The 18,543-nt window shown below is 40.3% G+C and overlaps 1 protein-coding gene across 1 annotated transcript; it reads left to right on the top strand.

Moving 5' to 3' along the window:
- The first annotated feature begins 64 nt into the window (after positions 1-64).
- On the top strand, positions 65-18,387 carry ABCG5 (ATP binding cassette subfamily G member 5). Its single transcript, XM_075042817.1, has 13 exons — positions 65-186; positions 834-955; positions 1,408-1,541; positions 1,766-1,864; positions 3,989-4,121; positions 5,924-6,063; positions 7,198-7,327; positions 9,990-10,203; positions 10,453-10,658; positions 11,557-11,695; positions 15,086-15,271; positions 16,901-17,019; positions 18,178-18,387. Exons 1-13 carry the CDS (start codon positions 65-67, stop codon positions 18,366-18,368), a joined length of 1,935 nt encoding a protein of 644 aa, XP_074898918.1. The 3' UTR covers positions 18,369-18,387.
- The last annotated feature ends 156 nt before the right edge of the window (positions 18,388-18,543 follow it).

The following is an 18,543-nucleotide window of genomic DNA, read 5'->3' as shown; positions in this document are numbered from 1 at the left end:
GGCAGTGTCAGGCGCCTGGCCAGCAGCGTGAGGGAGGGAGCCTGTGGGGCCCCAGCACCGGAGGATGTTGGGCAGAGGGTCTCCTGCCCTGGAGAGGAGCAGCAGCAGCGGGCAGACGGGCGAGGCAAAGGCTGTGGCGCAGCCCTCCGACAGCGTCAGTGTCCGGGGCGTCTCCTACACCGTCAGGTAAGGCTGGGGAGGGCCCCTGCCCGCCAGGAGCTGCTTTGACCCCAGGGACCAAGGGGAGAGGGCTGTGGGTTTGGCTTCAGCCCAGTAAAGATGGATGGACATTGCCCAGGCTGCCAGCCTCACAGCGCTGGGCCACCCACCACAGGGGTAGAGTACGTGGCTTGAGGGAGGCAGAGCTGGTCTGTCCTCCAGAAGGTTCACCAGTTTTTCTTCACATGTCTCTGAAGGAGGTGCCTTAGAGGCCTTTTCCAAAGATTGTGCCCTTTCCCATTGCCTTTCTTACTGCTGCCAGAAGGATAACGTGAGGCCCTAAGAAAATGATCAGGTGGATTAATCGCTGGCAAACATCATCAACAAATACAGCCTCAGTTTAAATTTCCCCTTTTGGTTGTAGTCCGAAAGCCCTGTAGCAGTCATTCTGAGAAATCTGTTCAGAATTTGTTTTATCTTCCAGACAATGAAGAAGTTAAAAACTTAATGCCTGGGGGGGTGGGTGGAGGGAGAGATTTTTTTTTTTTTTTTTCAATATTTTAAATACTGGCAGGCTCCCATCCCTCATGCAAGTAGCTATAAACCATTCACTTGCTTTACACAAAATTTTTAAATCTTCCTTATTTAATCTTTTTTGATGTTTGTTTTCCAAGAGAACGTGTTGGCCCATGGTGGAACATTTCTTTATATCATAAAAAATGGACCCGGCAAATACTTAAGGATGTTTCTTTTCACGTAGAGAGTGGCCAGATGATGGGGATTTTAGGAAATTCTGGTAAGTTGTTCCAGTACTTTAAAAGAAATAAGATTGGAGTTAATACCAGTGACTTCCACAGTGGTATGAATGTGACTGAGGTCTGTGTTTTAAATAATGAAATTGCAGCTGGTTTTAACCTCTGCTTTGTAAAACCATGGTGCTTGGTTTTCAGAGTTCAGTCTTCTGTCATCTAACTAACAATTATAACTTCAATAAAAGATAAGGTTACTTCTAAACCCAAATGTTTCACTATGCAGTGTGAATTTGTAAAAATTAAATACTAATTTACACACATTCTAGTCTTCCCATTTACTTCCCCTTAACTAGCTGCATTTTCAGGACTTAATATTTTAATGTTATTGGGAAGAAAAATACTTTATTCTTCTCATATGTCTCCATCCAAGTGAGGCTAGCACTCTTGAAATCATAAAATTCATCTTGTCACATGATTAATTTCTTTTGTTTGAAAGGATCTGGGAAAACAACACTTCTGGATGCAATATCAGGAAGACTGGGACATAAAGACAACTTTGGTGAAGTGTACGTGAATGGGCGTCAGCTGAAGAAAGAACAGTTTAGAGATTGCTTCTCTTATGTGCCACAGGTTGATTTCTACATTTATTTTTGTGCATTGTGCTTCCTCTCACGTAAAGAAAGTAAAGTTGCTAGTGTAATGGAGTAATGTAATCTGACTGTGATTTTACTAGTAAATTTGGTACAAAGCAGTTAATAAATTGTATGAATGAATGAAGGTTGTGCAAGCAGGGGCAAGATCTTAGTTACTACAGGACTAATTGCTTCTTCCTCTTCACCTTTTTTTTTTTTCAGACTGACGCTTTGTTAAGCTTCCTCACCATACAAGAGTCTCTGACCTACACTGCTTTACTAACTCTTCAGAAATGCTCCGACGACTTCATCAAAAAGAAGGTCTGTATTTTATCATCTTCCACCAGAAAGGTAGACATGATGTCATGTAATGCTTTTACCAGCAGCACTTTCCACCCATGGCTGTGTTTTATGTTCATAAAGTTTTGTAATCCTCATTCTGCAAATGCGGAGAAATTGTCCTGCTGAGGAGTAGGACACAAGCTCTCTGGTGATCCCTGTCTCTGCAAGGGGCTTGTGCTGATGGCCCAGGGAATCACCATTATGCTGGGACAAAACTCTCCCACCCAAAGGTGCAGCAGTTACTGCTGCAGGAGATGCTGCTGTTGGTATTGAGGTCAGCTCCCCTTCCCCAGATGGGAAAGCCAGTTCTCTGAGGTGTTCAATGCCATTTGTGCTGGCACGTCTCATGGACAGCAGAGGTGACTTTGACACTATTCTGTCTCCTGCAGGACATGCTCACTAGGCAGAACAGCTCCAAAAATCACTGGTCTAATAAGCCAGCCCCTTACAAGCTACTTTCTTGAGAAATTAGGTGTGTGTCAGATTGCGGTGGGTTGACCCTGGCTGGATGCCAGGTGCCCACCAAAGCTGTTCTATCACTCCCCCCTCCTCAGCTGGACAGGGGAGAGAAAATGTAACAAAGGGCTCGTGCGTGGAGATAAAGACAGGAGAGATCACTCACCAATTACCGTCATGGGCAAAACAGACTCAACTTGGGGAAAGTAAACTCAATTTATTACCAGTCAAGCAGAGTAGGGTAATAAGAAAATAAAACCAAATGTCAGAACACCTTCCCTCCACCTCTCCCTTCTTCCTGGGCACAACTTTACTCCCAGATTCTCTACCTACCGCTGCCAGCACCGCAGGGGGACAGGGAATGGGGGTTGGGATCAGTTCACCACACATCTCTGCTGCTCCTTCCTCCTCAGGGGGAGGATTCATCACACTCTTCCCCTGCTCCAGCATGGGGTCCCTCCCACAGGAGACAGTCCTCCACGAACTTCTCCAGCATGGGGTCCTTCCCACGGGCTGCAGTTCTTCACAAACTGCTCCAGCATGGGTCCTTTCCACGGTGTGCAGTCCTTCAGGAGCACACTGCTCCAGCGTGGGTCCCCAATAGGGTCACAGGTCCTGCCAGAACCTGCTCCGTGGGCTCCTCTCTCCACAGATCTGCAGGTCCTGCCAGCAGCCTGCTCCAGCACAGGCTTCCCACGGGGTCACAGCCTCCTTTGGGCACCCACCTGCTCTGGTGTGGGGTCCTCCACGGGCTGCAGGTGGACCTCCGCTCCACCGTGGACCTCCATGGACTGCAGGGAAACAGCCTCCCTCACCATGGTCTTCCCCACGGGCTGCAGGGGAATCTCTGCTCTGGTGCCTGGAGCATCTCCTCCCCCTCCTTCTTCACTGACCTTGGTGTCCGCAGGGTTGTTTCTCTTACCTGTTCTCACTCCTCTTTCCGGCTGCCGTTTCTGTGTGTCCCAGCAACTTTTTTTCCTTCTTAAATCTGTTCTCCTAGAGGCACCAGCACCGTCGCTGATGGGCTCGGCCGTGGCCGGTGGCAGGTCAGTCTTAGAGCTGGCTGGCATTGGCTCTGTTGGACACAGGGGAAGCAGCTTCTCACGAAAGCCACCCCTGTAACCCCCATCCCCCGCTACCAAAACCTTGCCACGCAAAGCCAATACACAGATCTATGAAAGAATACCTTTTGGCCTCTGTTGAGAGTAAAGATTAGATATTGCTGACCAAGGCTCTTGCTTTCTGTCTTCTCTCTTCACCCTATCTTCTACTCAGTATTTTATACTTCCTCAGAATTCATGTGCCTTTCTGCTCCCTTATTTTGGAAACCAGACCAGCACATTATGCTTCATACCTAAACTTCTAGTCCCAGCTCTGAACTTTTCATCTCTTAATGTCAACTGAAGCTAAAATTCTACGCATTTCAGAATACACGAAAACAAAATTTAGAAAATAATAATTGAAATAATGTATTAAATATAATCAAATAGAAATGAGGCCAGATACCTTCCAACTAGAATGGATGCAAGCAGCATATTGGAAAAGCCATGGCTTAAAATTATGTCTTTTTTTCTTTTATTTTCATCTTGCGCACAGGTATCCAAGTTGGACGGTGTTTAGTCTTTCTAAATTGTAATTATTTTTCAGGTAGATGCAGTTATGGCTGAGCTGAGTCTCAGCCACATTGCTGACAAAATAATTGGAAGCCGTATTCTTGTAGGAATTTCTGGGGGTGAGAGACGTCGTGTTTCAATTGCAGCCCAGCTATTACAAGATCCCAGTAAGTACCACTGCATGGATTGTCAAAATAAAACAAAGCAGGGTCAGTTTGTGCTCCTGCCGTGGACCTCCATAAAACACTTCAAAATACAAAAGCATTTATATTCTTGTCCTGGGTTCGGCTGGGATAGAGTTATTTTCACAAGAAGCTGGGAGGGGACACAGCCTGGACAGCTGACTCAAACTAGCCAAGGGGATATTTGATACCATATGACATCATGATTAATATATAACTGGGGGAGCTGGCCAGGGGCAGGAGGGATCATGGCTCGGGAATGAGCTGAGCATTGGGTTCCGAGAGGTGAGCAATTGCACTGTGCATCACTCACTTTATACATTCTTTTATTAGTATTATTGTTATTACTACTACTACTCTCCTTGTGTTGTGCTGTTAAACTGTCCTTATCCCAACCCACGAGGTTTTACCTTTTTCTTCTGATTCTCCTCCCCATCCCACTGGAGGGAAGAAGGAGTGGGTGAGTGGCTGCATGGTGCTTTAGTTGACAGCTGGGCTTAAACCACAACAGTTATGTAATTCAGCAAAAGTTAGTCTAGTAATGACAGAAGAGGATGAGCAGTAAGTCATGTCTGCCATTAAACTATTAGTTGATCTTCTAAAGTAGACAGTTTTAAAATCTTAGGGACTGAACATAGGTTTAGACTTGCATTTATCTATTTTAAGTCTTTCTGGGCTCGCCCCTCCTGTGTATGAAATATTGGTTGTGGCACATTAATTTACAGATTTTGAGCACATTGGAGCCATACATATGCAAGCATTGAGCTTTGTAGTGGAGTAGCTGCCATTGAGCCGTGCATGTGTAAGCGCCATGTACATTGCAGAGCCAACAAATTTCCAATGAATGAAAATCAAAGCAGAGCAACTAGAAGGATTAGCCATGGGAAACAGCACTGTAAATTTTGTCAGTTTTGAGATAGTTTCTTAAAGGTGCCAGAATCTTACGGAGTGAATGTATAGCATGCATTTATTGGATTCTGGAGTCCTCGTAGCAGTGCAGATGTGGTAGGACTGCAAACCAGGCAGGAAGGAGCATTTAAATAGCAAAGTGAGGTACATCACTGCTACTGGTGGCTCCTGGAGAGTTAGTTCATTGGGTGTAGTTATTGCTCAGTAAGTTCACTAAACTCTATAGTAAACACTATAGTAATTCTGTGAAGAAGCTCTCCTCCCCCCTTATCCTGATCAAGGCTGAACTGCCCTCTTCTGTGTTGTGTCTCTTCTATGTAAAAATAATGGATATGACTGTAACTTTTACCCTTCCATGTGCGATAAAATGATGAAGAAAATGCAATAAAAAACCCCACCTCTCTCATCTATGGAATTATATATGCTGTATTTTAACAACTTTTAGTTTGTTCATAACAAATTTTGTGTGTATATTTAGCTTTAATTCAGATTATAACTTCTAGCTAATTATGTCAGTTATATTTAGATTTGTATACATGCTGAAATTTATCATTATTGTTCTTGGAAGCAGATGTATACATCAAATCTATTTTGGTAATTTTCAGATTTCACCTGAACTTAGGAAAAAAAAGATTGTGCTCTGATCCTGCAGTAGTTTTTTATGTTCTTATTCCAAGTTGTTGAAACTGAAGCACTGAAGCTAACTAAAGTTGAAAGATCACATCATGGCAATATCTATGCAATATTCTGCTTTACATGTGGAACTTCACATCTAAAGTAATTGCTATACTATTTGCCAAATTAGCTTCAAAGGCAGCAGCTATAACATTTGCTCCCCACTTACCTGAGTTTTAATGCTATTTCTTGTTATTTCACAGAGGTCATGCTACTTGATGAACCAACAACAGGGTTGGACTGCCTGACTGCAAACCAGATTGTCTCACTCCTCTCAGAGCTTGCACACAGACACAGGATTGTGATTATTACAATTCATCAGCCTCGCTCAGAACTCTTCAGGGTAAATGATGTCTACTCACTATTTGCTTTTTTTACCAGGCTTTTTAGTACCTAGGTTCTTTGCAGGATAAAAGTACAAGATGCAGGATAGCTGCCTTCAAAGGCTCTCTTCCCTCCCCCTTGCATAAAATACAGACTTGTCTTGAACTTTACAGGTCTGTCTTTCTGTCAGTCACAGGGCATCTGTGAAAATAGTATGCACACTGACTGTGTGCCTAACCTTTGTGTTATGCAGCTACCCAAATCAAAATCACTGGGAGAAGCCATGTAAATCCCCCATGTGTGCAGGCACTGTAAAAACTAGCACTTATTTTATCTTTACATATTCATATTTCAGTAACACTTGCAACTTGAGACAGGTAAAGCCATGATTTGGAATGGAAAGGAAAAAAATAATAATCTTTTTTCTTCTTTGTGTCAAGTGGTGTGGGTACACCTTGGTCATGTGGTGGGGCAGGCCTGCCTTGCCGGGCTTGGGCTGGGGAGAACATTTCTCCCTTCCCATTACTGTTTTGCACTTCGCTCTTCTGACACATCCACCAGCCACTACGTGAATGCAAGGCACCTCTTCCCTGGCTGACTGAATAGGCTGTAAGTGGTCATGAAGCCAGAGCGGAGTGACAGTGCTTTTCTGGACTGAAAGCAGTCCTGGTGCCTTGGGAATATGGATTGATCATAGCTGGTGGAAACCCTGCCCTGGCAAATGTTCATCTGAATAGTAGTGCTGTTAAAATCCTTAAGCACTTCAGGATAATCTTCCCAACGATTTGGGGATTTTACAGACTGGGGCTATTAAGTGCCAAAGGAGGTCAGTCAGTAAGTGAAGGTGCATTAGAAGTGAAGTCAGAAGTCCACAGTCCCATCTCTGTTTGCGGATTGCCTCTGTATGCTGCTGTCACAGACAGTTTTGAGAACCACTAGTTTTAAGAGCTTAAAGATGTGTCATCTTGCATAACCACCAAGAGGAGTGAAAGAAAGGACAAACTTCCTTTGAGAGAAATATACTAAGTAAGTTTGAATGTGTCAAAACTATTTTTCCTGTCAAAGCATTTTTATTACCAAGACAGTAGCTGTACTCAAGAATTAATGCACTTCTCAGTACATATTGCTAATATATTAATTTGCCCCCCCCCAGTTATTTGACAAAATAGCCATCATGAGCTTTGGAGAAATGGTTTTCTGTGGGAACCCTATGGAAATGATCACATTTTTTAGTGACTGTGGCTATTCTTGTCCCGAGCAATCAAATCCTTTTGACTTCTATGGTAAGTTTGTGTAAGTTGTTTTGGTAAAAATATGGGTTTCCTTTAGACATACAAGTTATTTTCTTCCCCAAATTAAAGTTTTTCCAGAGATAGAAATGTGTTTGAATTCTTCCTCAACTTTGTAATTATTCTCAGCTCAGAGAAGAGAGAGAGCTGGGCCAACGTAACTGCCACTGGCTTTGTAAAACAGCAAAAGTTTGCAGTAGGTCTGAAACACAGCAGAAAGGAGTAAACTACAATAAAAAGGAACCTCAGCTTCATGAAACCTGTGGATTCCTGATGGCATCTCCCTATGGCTGTCTACTGGACATTGGAAAATCAATTTGATCCCAAAACTGTGGAAAGTCCCATGCTCTTACGGACTCTGTGATGCAAAGCAACTGAAAACGGTTACCTGGAGGGAAAGATGTAGAATAAATATGGGATGACTTGAGGCATCTATTTCCAGAGATGCTGGGTTAGAGGTTTCCAAAAGTTTGGAGAGTTGCTAATACCAGGGTGAGCTACTACAGCAGAACATACAGATGCTTCAGGAGCTGATGATAGCAAGCTGTTGGCAAAAGCTGAAGACTACTGTTTTACTAATTCAGGATGAAAAAAAGTCTCAGCGTGAGACTTTAGAAATGAGGCTAGCTTTTGCTGCAGGGCATCTGTGTACCTGATCCATGCAGATACACGTTTGAAGAGAATGTGTATGTGTTTGTGTGTGCATGTATGTGTACACATATACATACATGTATATATCTCTCTTTAAATCCAGTATGTATGTAGACTGATTTCTGACAATGCTAGCTGCGCATTAACCAGGGAGTTTGACCAACCCAAAAAGCTGCATTCAGAGGAGGCAGTGTTTTCCTATTGTCTAGATGGCATCCTAAACTCGGAGAGAAGAGAGAATGGTTGTTGACATGAAGCTGGAATGGGATGAAGCTGAAAATACTGGTGTGACAGTGAGGATAATTTTGCCTTCATGAATTTGAATAGTCTTGAAAAGCATAGATGATTTGAGATTTAGACCCACTCTTAAAACAGCTTGGTAGAGAGAGTACTGCATTCTTCAAGTGTCAACCTTTGAATGTGACAAGAAAAGGAAAAAATACAGTTTAGAGCAAAGAATCATCAGAATATTTAGTCTTTGGAAAATTGTTAGTTTATATTTTTTGTGTGATTTAATGAAGTGAATGAAGGGACAGATTCTGATATCATTTACACCAGAGGAAAGTAGATCCTATGTATTGAGTGTGGATTATATTATCGTAATGTCATATGTTGTTTATAAAAAAAGTACAAATGCATGGTAGACATTGGCTATTTGGTCTAGTGACTAGTCAGTGTCACCATTTTTTTAAAACACACCTGGTTGCCATTTATTTGCTGTGTGAGTTCCAGCAAGTCACACTGGCCAAGTTTTAAAAAGTGCAAAATTTGCATTTCGGATGGTCATATTTATGAAAGCGAAGACTTCATTTTGGATATGTTTACCATTAAAGACAATTCTGCTGAATTCCAGCTTTCAGAACACCACGGAAGTATTCATAAACTTAATTCAGTTTTTGAGGACAAGTTAAGAATCTTGGACAAGGCCTCCTTTTCTCTTGTTCAATTTGTATTTTGAAGTTGAGCATAATGCTGTAAAACTGAAATCTAAGGATGACAGAAACCTTAGGAATAAATAACTGATAAAGATGTCTTATCAGATGTAGAAGACTAATATAAAAAAATCTGTAATAACAGCAATTCCTGAGAATAACAATCTAGCTTTTGAAAACTTAGATAATTTAATGCTGTTAGGGAAAAGGGAAATGTCTAATGCATTTTAGCACTATTGCTGAGTCCATATGATTTCTACAAATAGCACACACAAAGTTCCCATCTGCCATTAAAAGAACTGCTGGTGTCATGAGTAGGTATAGGTGGTTTTATTAGAAAGAAACATTAACTCTGTGAAGTATTTACTTTTTGTAAGTTCCACGGCAGTAAGTAATATTTTCTTCAGCTGGGGCTAAGCCTGCTAGGGGAATTTGGCCTGCTGAACATCCTCTAACTTCACATTAAAACAGAAGTATGTCTGAGAAGGAGGTGGGTGAAACCCAGCGCAATGATGCAGCAGCATTTCAAGTAGAGAAGAGCAGTGTCTCTGCAGCATGAGCTCAGACTAACTGAAAAATAAAGCTCCATGGTTATAGAGGAGCAGGCAGAGGACAAGTGGGAATCAGGGAGCCACGTCTGAGCATTTGCCTGAAAACCTGAGAAATACATGACCAAAAAGTCATCTCTTCATCCTCATTAATGTTCATCCTCAGCTGGTGCTCTGCCTTGCTCTTGGCAGCAGTAGCGCTTCACCAGTGGCACAGGTCTGTGCTGAGCAAGGAGAATGCTAAAGGTCTGACCAACCCATGCTCAGTCCTTGTGTCTCAGGTGAAGGACTCAAACTTTAGGGTCCTACAGAGGCCACAAACACAGAGATTTGTTGTGGCTGCAACAGTTATTTGTTCATGCTGCTTCTAACGGAAGGGAGGAGTAAAAGAAACCTTGAATACTTTCAGTGGACCTTTTCTTCTTTGGATAGAGGATAGAGACTAGGAAAGGTTGGTTGCAAGGGGGGAAGAGATATGAAGGTAAAGTGATATGTATATATAGTAAACACTTTGTAAATTTACAGTGGATCTGACATCTGTGGACACCCGAAGCAAGGAACGTGAACTCGAAACCTACAGTAGGGTTCAGGTAATTGTATCAGCCTACAAAAACTCGGAGATCTTTGGCAAAGTACTGGCAGCCATTGAAAGAACAAAGGGTATGAAAGAGCTGCCACCAATACCGTTCAAAAACAAAGACTCACCCAGTGCCTTTTACAAATTATGGATTCTTTTACGGTAAGACTTTTTTTTTTTTCCTTAAAAAAAAATGTCTTTTTTCTTATCCACTAATCTTTCAGGTTTTTCTCCCATATATAATGCACTTTCTTGGTTATTTTGGTCTACCACTGTACTTGTTCCTGCCTTTTTTATTATATCACCTTTTTGTGGAGACTGTGTGTGTAAGATTTGTTCAGAGCTAAATAGCCCACCATGTTGCCAGTCGTAGCTAACAAGTATATCGTTATTGTTCTGTTTCATTATCAGGAGGACAACAAGAAACTTCTCCAGAGATAAGATGGGCATCATCATGCGTCTCCTCCAGAATCTGTTATTTGGCTTGTTTGTAGTATTTTTCCTTCTTAGACTAAGGAGTGACCTGGTAAAAGGAGCCGTGCAGGACCGTGTGGGGCTTGTCTACCAGTGCGTGAGTGCCCCCCCCTACACAGGGATGCTCAATGCTGTTGCCCTTTGTGAGTTTCTGTCCTGTATTTTGTGCAGCAGCATGTATTGCTGCCACTATTTTGTAAATAGGAAAAAGTCTTTTTTGAAGATAGTAATTTAAAGTTTCTTAACAGTTTTAGGTAATGTCAGAGCTGATATAGAAGAATGAAATTCAAAGGCAAAGCAACAGAAAGCTTCACACCACAGAAAAAGATTAGCCCATCAGAGGGGCTCCAGGTCTACTGCACTTAATGAAGGAATATGCCCTGATCCCTGCCTCTCCCTTTTACAGTTGGCCTCCAATGGAGGCTTTATTCTGAACTGTGCAAGAGCCCTTAACTTGCCCGCGTGTACTGTTATAAAGGCAGCACAAAGTCTAGGTCTGTGGTTAACATCTTAAGTGAGATCAAAACCAAAGACACAGAAAGGATGGAAGTACGAAACAGCTTTGACAACAATTAAGCATAACTAGATTTAAGAGAATTATGTGATGATTACATTTTTCTTAGAGGGTGTTTGTTTTACAGCTGCCGAGGACCAACAGTAGTGTCTATTTACAGCCCTAAAAACTGTTCTGCTCATGTAGGGAATGTACACTGCTGTCATCACCTGGAGATCAGAGCACCTCAAGAAATTATCCAGTCATGGCAGTTTTTTCCATGTCTTCCATTTGTATCTGCTAAAAGAGAAGGCTGTCCTGCATGCTGCCTAGTTAGGCCTTCTTCATTAAGCTTACCAACTTTTGCAGTCTTCTGGGAGCATGTTTAGCATTTATGGTGGGGGAAAAAGTGATCAGACTGGTTGAAGCAGAATGTTTCTGATACATTCTCAAAGTTGTCTCTGTGCTTCAGGTCATTTTTGCTAGCAACAAGTCTTGGTGTCTTTATTCAATGGTGATTTAATTTATTTTTTATGTATTTAATCCAGTCCCACCTTTACGTGCTATCAGTGACCAAGAAAGCAAAGATGGCTTGTATAAGAAGTGGCAAATGCTTATAGCTTATATAGTACATTTCCTGCCCTTCAGTGTCATCAGTGTGGCGATTTTCAGCACCTTTATATATTGGTAAGCTCTTGTACCATCTATTAGATTGTTATTTTCTTTTTGTTATCAGTTTCAATTCCCATGTCAGCAACAGGCCTCCTGGCATGGCTTCAAGCTATGGTCTCTCAGAATGATTACAGAGAAAGCTTAAGGAAAGTCAACAATTTTAGCCTTTCTCTTTCAGGCAGTGTTAAAACACTTTCTGAGTAAGTAAGTTACCAGTTCTCTAGGTAACTCAGGAAGTTTTAATGGGCCTGGGATATTTATCATTCTTGTGTCATACCAAAAGCAGGAAGTGTCATTTTACATTATATTTAGAAAGACAGGAAATTAGAGAAAAAAGGAAGACAACAGTAGGTATGTGACAGTAACAAAGCTTCATATTTCCTGGGACATTTGGGGCTTAGCTACAACGTATGGAAGTGATGAGATGTGGATCCCTCTCTTCTACTCTCCAGAGAAAGGCAGTAAATGGGATTTCTGATAGTGAAAGAAAGGGTTTGACTGTAAAGCATGCTTTTTTCCCCTCAGTACGTTCATTTTGTTGCATTATTGTGAAGTAGTACCTCAGAATGGGGTGATGAAATACTTCCTCTGTTCATTGCCTTATCTATCATATAGGTCTGCTCTTCTTCATTTCTGTTCCATTGATTTCTCACCTTCCACTTGCTTATTCTGAACTTAATAGAGTTCATGGCTGCTTATGTAAGCTAATAGCAAAGTAATAAGGACCCATTTCTGTCCTTCAGTTTTTTTCTTTTTTTTTTTTTTGTTTTCCTGATTATGAAAGGAGAGATGTGTAGTGCACTAAAGTTAATTTTTGTTTTCATGCGACAGTTGATAGTAAAGTTGCAATCAAATGGCAGTCTATAGTAAAATGTGTACAAGTGAATAGCAAGCTTGGATTGTGTCCTGGACGCATGTTCTCTGGTTAGCTGTTGAGAAATGGTGAGTGGATAGACCCTTGTAAAAGAGATAAAAGTGCAGGAGCTATTCTGCTGTAGCTGTGCATGTTAGTGCTCTTACTCTGCAGTAAGATGCCCTTGGGCAGTTTGAAAATGGATGAAGTAAAACTGCATCAAATCGCTTGCACTACTGAATAAGAACTTCTGCACAGGGCGCTAGTCTGCCATGGGAATTTTGCAATAGCTGTTTTCCCATCTAGGAAAAACTCAGGGAAAAAGATCACTGTTTTCTTCCTCCTCCTGGTCTGTAGCAGGAATGAGTGGAAGTGCTCAGCATTTACCTAATTCTTTCCATTTGGGATCTCGGTAACAGTCAGCTCCTAGATGAAAAGACAAAAGCCCAGAGAAGGAGATTCCTGCTTCTCCAGATGTGAGGACTTGGGTGCATAGTTTTGGGGGTTTTTTTGTAGTTTGGTGCTGATATTAAAAGTACAGTTTTGTTCAAGCAAGGCCATCCTTCTCTTTGTCCCCTTAGCTACCTGGGCTTTTATTTCTGCAGGCTGTCAGTGCTGCCTGCCCTGAGAAATCCTTTTTGACAGAGAAGCAGAAATTACTCCTCCTCCTCCTCCTCCTCCTCCTAAGCATTTAGAGGATGTGCTGGGCTCACCAGAGTCTTTCTGTTTCTGTCTGCTAGTGAGCTGGTTGCCGAGAAGGCAGGCTTTTGGAAAGCACCTTTTTCAGGCTCAGTGAGGGAAGGTTTGTGGAGCTCCTGAAGATCATGAGCCACTGTTTGTGATGCTCACTCCTTAACGAACAGGAAATTCATATGGGCAGACTTTGCCCTTGTGCTTTGGTAGCTTCAAACACAATCAACAATGAAGAGTGTGGTTTCAGTTAATGGGTAGTATTTACAGATATTAGCCTCCGCATATCTTTGCTATCTTGTGGTTGTTTGGAAGCCATCAGTGATGTGTCAGAGTGATTTCATAGTGCCCTTAGACCTCTTAGGGCAAGCAGTTTCTCTATGAATTTTTGAAGATTGTATCTGTGCAGGAGTAAACTTTCCTGGATGGACTAACTTTGGGGCAGGCTTTGATAGCTTCTGGTATGACAGAAATGGCTTGTAAGAACACAGAGTTTGTGTTTGTAGTGTCAGACAGCTTGGGTAAGACCCAAACTCTTACCCAGTCAGACACAAGGCAGGTCTGGCCAAGAACAAATACAGCCACTTTTGCAATCAAGTAAACATATTCTGTTTATGCAGATTTTCCTAGCTAAAGATGCCTCTGGGAAATTTTTTAACAGTTTATGTCATCTTACCATTCTATTGCTGTAATTTCCAAAGGGGTTTTTTTTTATTCTCTTTAGGCTTTCTTCTCTTTCTATTCCTACCCCAGATTTACTAGTCTGTATCTACATAGCTCTGTGTAAAGTATTAGAGCACCTCAGAGAAGGTGATACTTTTATGCTGGGACTTCGGAAAGCTGTTTCTTCTGCACCGATCTGTGATTAAAGGTTAAATACCTGATAGCTCAATGCATGTTTAGTACTTGAAGAGTCAATGTTCAGCCATCTATTTGTAATAGAGATTATTTTGGTGTTACACACAAAAAATGCTACAGAAAAGCCAGTGAGAAAATTAATACTTCTACTTTAAGACCATGTTTGGACATGGTGGATTAAAAAAAAGACATAGGGCCTTGCACTGAGCAATGAAAAAGAAAATAAAAAGTTGAATAGCTGCTTGTTAGCTGAGCAAAGCATGCAGTCTGCACCTAGTGTGAGGCAATTTTGCTATGAGGTATTTTGGAAAAAGAGTAATAAGTCACTATGTCATGTAGGTTTTGTCATCTGTCATATACGCTATAAGGCTGAATTAAGTTTGCCAAGCAACTGCTGGGCTTTCTTAACTTTTTAATCTTTAGTACAGATTCAGAGGACTTTTTTTCTTCGGTTAGCTAGGGAAAAGCTGGGAAGAGCATGTTGTATGAGTGCAGGAGTATGGAGGAAATTGCATTTGGATGAATTACATGGGTGGCGAATTCAATTAGTCTTCCATTTAATTGAATATACCCATTTTTACATTTGCATGCACAGTATCAGAAGTGCAAAATTCCATGTTAATTATCTGCATAAAGATGTTCTTTAAATATGTGACTTACATAAATAACTCCCACTGCACAGACTCTAAAAGGAGGAGGATGTTAGTTTAAGGGATTGTTAAAAGCCACGGTGATTATCTTGAAACAACATGGATTTTTGCTACGATTACATCTTTACATAACCCTCTTTAATCTAGATGGAGAAAACCTAATATATCTGCACTTTTGTCACAGCATTAAGTGGATGTCCTTTATGTTAAGGCTCCAAACAACATACTAAGGGTTAAGGCATAAACTGTTTGCTTAATGAGCTGTAATTGCAAAAAATAAATAAAAACAAAAATAAAAGCTATGTTCCAAGTTTACTACCCAAATACTGTTTTTTAAATGTTATTTATGTACAGGACTGCAGGGTTGTATCCTGATGCTTCCAGATTTGGAATTTTCTTTGCTGTTGTCTTAGCATCTCATGTAATTGGTGAACTACTAACGCTTGTTATACTTGGCGTGGTTCAAAACCCAAATATAGTCCAAAGTGGAGTGGTGCTACTTAGTTCAGCAGGTGTCATAGTGGGAACGGGACTAGTAAGGTAAGAAAAATATTTATTTCATTATGATGGTGTTAATGTTAAAATAATCTACCTACAGAAAAGTTTCACGAACAGTCTGTATTGCAGAAGCACAATAATGCAAGGTAGCAATGGAAGAAAGAAAGTGCAGCTGTTATCCTTCAGAGGTAGACCTACCTAAACACACAGAACAGACACTTAATAACTTTAGATATCAACAAAGATACTAACTTTTTTTTCATTTTTTTCAAATAAATTGAAGATAAAACTGAGCAATTAATACCTATCAGCTCAGCTGAATTCTTTTACTTATGCCAATGTTATGACATGAAATGCTATCCCCATTAAAGAAGCCTACCAAAAAAAAGTTCCTACAACTTTTAGTAACTGCTGGTACTTACCAGTCATTAAACACTGGGAATGATGGTTTAAAAAAAAGTTGTGGTCAACTATCTCATTAGTGTTATTCTCCAGTTTAGCCACTGAACTTTTCAGACACTTTTTCTACCTCTGCAGACTGAACTACCTAAAAATAATAAGTAAAAAAGTAGTGTAGTAAATACACAGGGAAATTATGATCCACTTGCTCTATTACTGTGCAAATAAGTGATTTTGCATTGTAATTGCACAAACTTTGAACAGTTTTCGCCTTGTATCTGTCAATACTGAAATTACTGGTTTTTGAGAAACATACCAGAATAAACGTATTATTGTCAAAAGTAGTTTTCTTGAGATGTTGAGCAAATAGGATATGCTCACCTGACATCTTTTCAATGAAAATGAAGTATGCCCAACAATAGATGACATCAAGCTGTCCTCAAGAAAACCGTATGAGTCTTCACAGAGTTAATGATGCTTTGTCTCTTCAAAGATCTCAGCTAATACTTGCTTATCAAATCAAACTAGGTTAATATCTAATTATTTGGTCCCAACCTAATTTCAGAATGAAATGATAACTTAATGATAACTTTTAAAAAGTATTAGAGTGGTTTCTAACCTTATTTTACAGTAGAGACATTGCTAGTTAATATTGTGAATCTCTTTGATTAAACTTCATAGGCAGTGAAGGATATTAAAAATAGCATTGAGACTTGCACTGCTGTTTTTTTCTGTTCGTTTGTATAATTATAACGTCTTGCAGTATTTTAGGTGCAGAAATTGCCTAGTCTTGTTGAATAATGTAATTTCAAAGTTTTTGTAGTCTGTTTCTCATTATTTTTGCTTCATTTTTGTTTTGTTATTATTGTTCCAGTGAATTGATATTCAGTCTTTTTTGGTTTTGAAGATGGACTGAGGGGGTGGTGGCTTCTTACTTTGGAAGCAGCACATTTTTGCAACTAAGGTTTATATTGGGTCTTGCAATTTTCAGTTTATCACTGCAATGCAAATAGCAAACAACCTCATAGAATTATTTGTGACTGTCCATAAACAAGTCAGGGCTGAATGTTATGACACTGTACCAAAGTCAGAGACAGCCTTCATGGTTGTCTCCTCAGTAAGCACTAGAATGGACTTTATGTTTGAAAACACTACAGCCAAGAACTGTTTCTGTAACAGGCTACAACCAAAGATGAGAACTTGTTTTAATTTGAGGTGGAATTGTCTTTTGGAACATGGCAAAAGCCAATTTAACTTCTCTGTTTCTTTAAGGACCATTGAAGAAATGCCGACACCTTTTAAAATACTCAGTTATCTTACCTTTCAAAAATACAGCAGTGAAGTTCTTATAGTCAATGAATTTTATGGCTTAAACTTCACATGTGGTAAGTGTTCAAAAGAAAAAAAAAGCAGCCTTTAAGTCCACTGTAAATAATTTTAATGAGGTGTCAATGCTTATTTTCCTTCTATGTACAACAAAAGTATCCTGATAAAATAAAGATAACTTGTGAGTTGTTAAAAAAAGCTTAATAATTAGTAAAGACTATAACGCCATATCAGGAAGCTAGACAAAAGTTTGACTTTTTTTTTTTCCAACCATTTCTCATTCTTTCAGTTTTTAATTTTCTCCTCTTCATCTGTTCTTTTATCCCTCCTTTGGGGGCTTTTTGGAAGGTAAACTCTGCAGCCCCTTATGAGCTTATTGGAGCAGTGTTACACAAATAGAAGATCAACAGAATTGCACAATATAAGATCAAACATCAGTGCAGGGAGCGCTGACAGGTAACACCTGACCAGATGTTTCCTCTAATACTAGTAAGGCTTCAGTTCAAATATGTTACAATGGCATATATTAAGCAGCTTGGATCTGTCAGGCTGTGCTTTGCTGGTTGTGAGCAAGATAACCAGCAAAACATCAGAATCAGTCAGGTTGGCAGGGTTAGTAGCTAACATCCATCAATGGGGGTAAAACTTACCCCCAAGACCTACCCCAAGATATTTTGGGCTTTGTAGCCAGGTGTCTGTGCTCCTCTCCAAGGCTGTATATTCTTTATCCATTAATCTCTCCTGTCCCTCTTCATTACAAGAGCATAGATGGCAACTGTTAGAAAATGAATCCATGACTTTGGTAGTGATAATAACCAGCTGATTTTTAATGTGCCCTTCAGACAGTCTCCATTTCTTGAATTTTGGAAGGACTCAATAAATATGAACACTTTAAGTCTAGTCTACAACACTGGGCAACTTAATTCTTAAGGCCTCTCCAGATAGTGTGTTTGAAAAGCCATAAAGCTTTCTCTGTTTGGCATGAGCAAAACAGAAAGCTCCTAGTGACCCTTTACTCTTCCCTTCAACAAATATAGCACAGATTAACTGCAGAAACATATGGCTTGTATGTTCTTATTGCAAAATGATGAGACATACTGCTGTGGGTATAGTTCATCATTAAAATAACATTAGGGCTAGGTATTTTAAATGTATGAAGCCTGAGTTTTAATTTTACTGATTCACCTACTAAAGAAACTAAATTTTTCTTTTGACAGGTGGAGCCAACAGTTCCACTGCAATTAATGCTGCGTGTATTTTCTCTCACGGCATTGAGTTCATTGAAAAAAACTTTCCTGATGCATTGTCCCGGTTCACAATCGATTTCCTAATACTCTATGCTTTTCTACCAGGACTTGCCATTATAGCAATTCTGAGCTTCAAAATAAGAGAGAGAATTATTGGCAGGCAATAAAAAAGTAGCAGTTCTAACAATGTCTAATACTACACTTTCAACTTTATTATGAAGGCTTAAATTCTTCGATTTTAGATAGATAGAATTTAAGTGATTATACATATAGAAACACATTCATCTTCTCATGTTTCTTTCTGACGGGATGTTTTCCATCTTGCAAAACAATGTTCTCTTA

The sequence above is a fragment of the Buteo buteo genome, chromosome 12 (assembly GCF_964188355.1).
Source record: "Buteo buteo chromosome 12, bButBut1.hap1.1, whole genome shotgun sequence".
Lineage (NCBI taxonomy): Eukaryota > Metazoa > Chordata > Aves > Accipitriformes > Accipitridae > Buteo > Buteo buteo.
The sequence above is the reverse complement of the archived record's forward strand: the minus strand, read 5'-3'. Positions and strand labels throughout refer to the sequence as shown.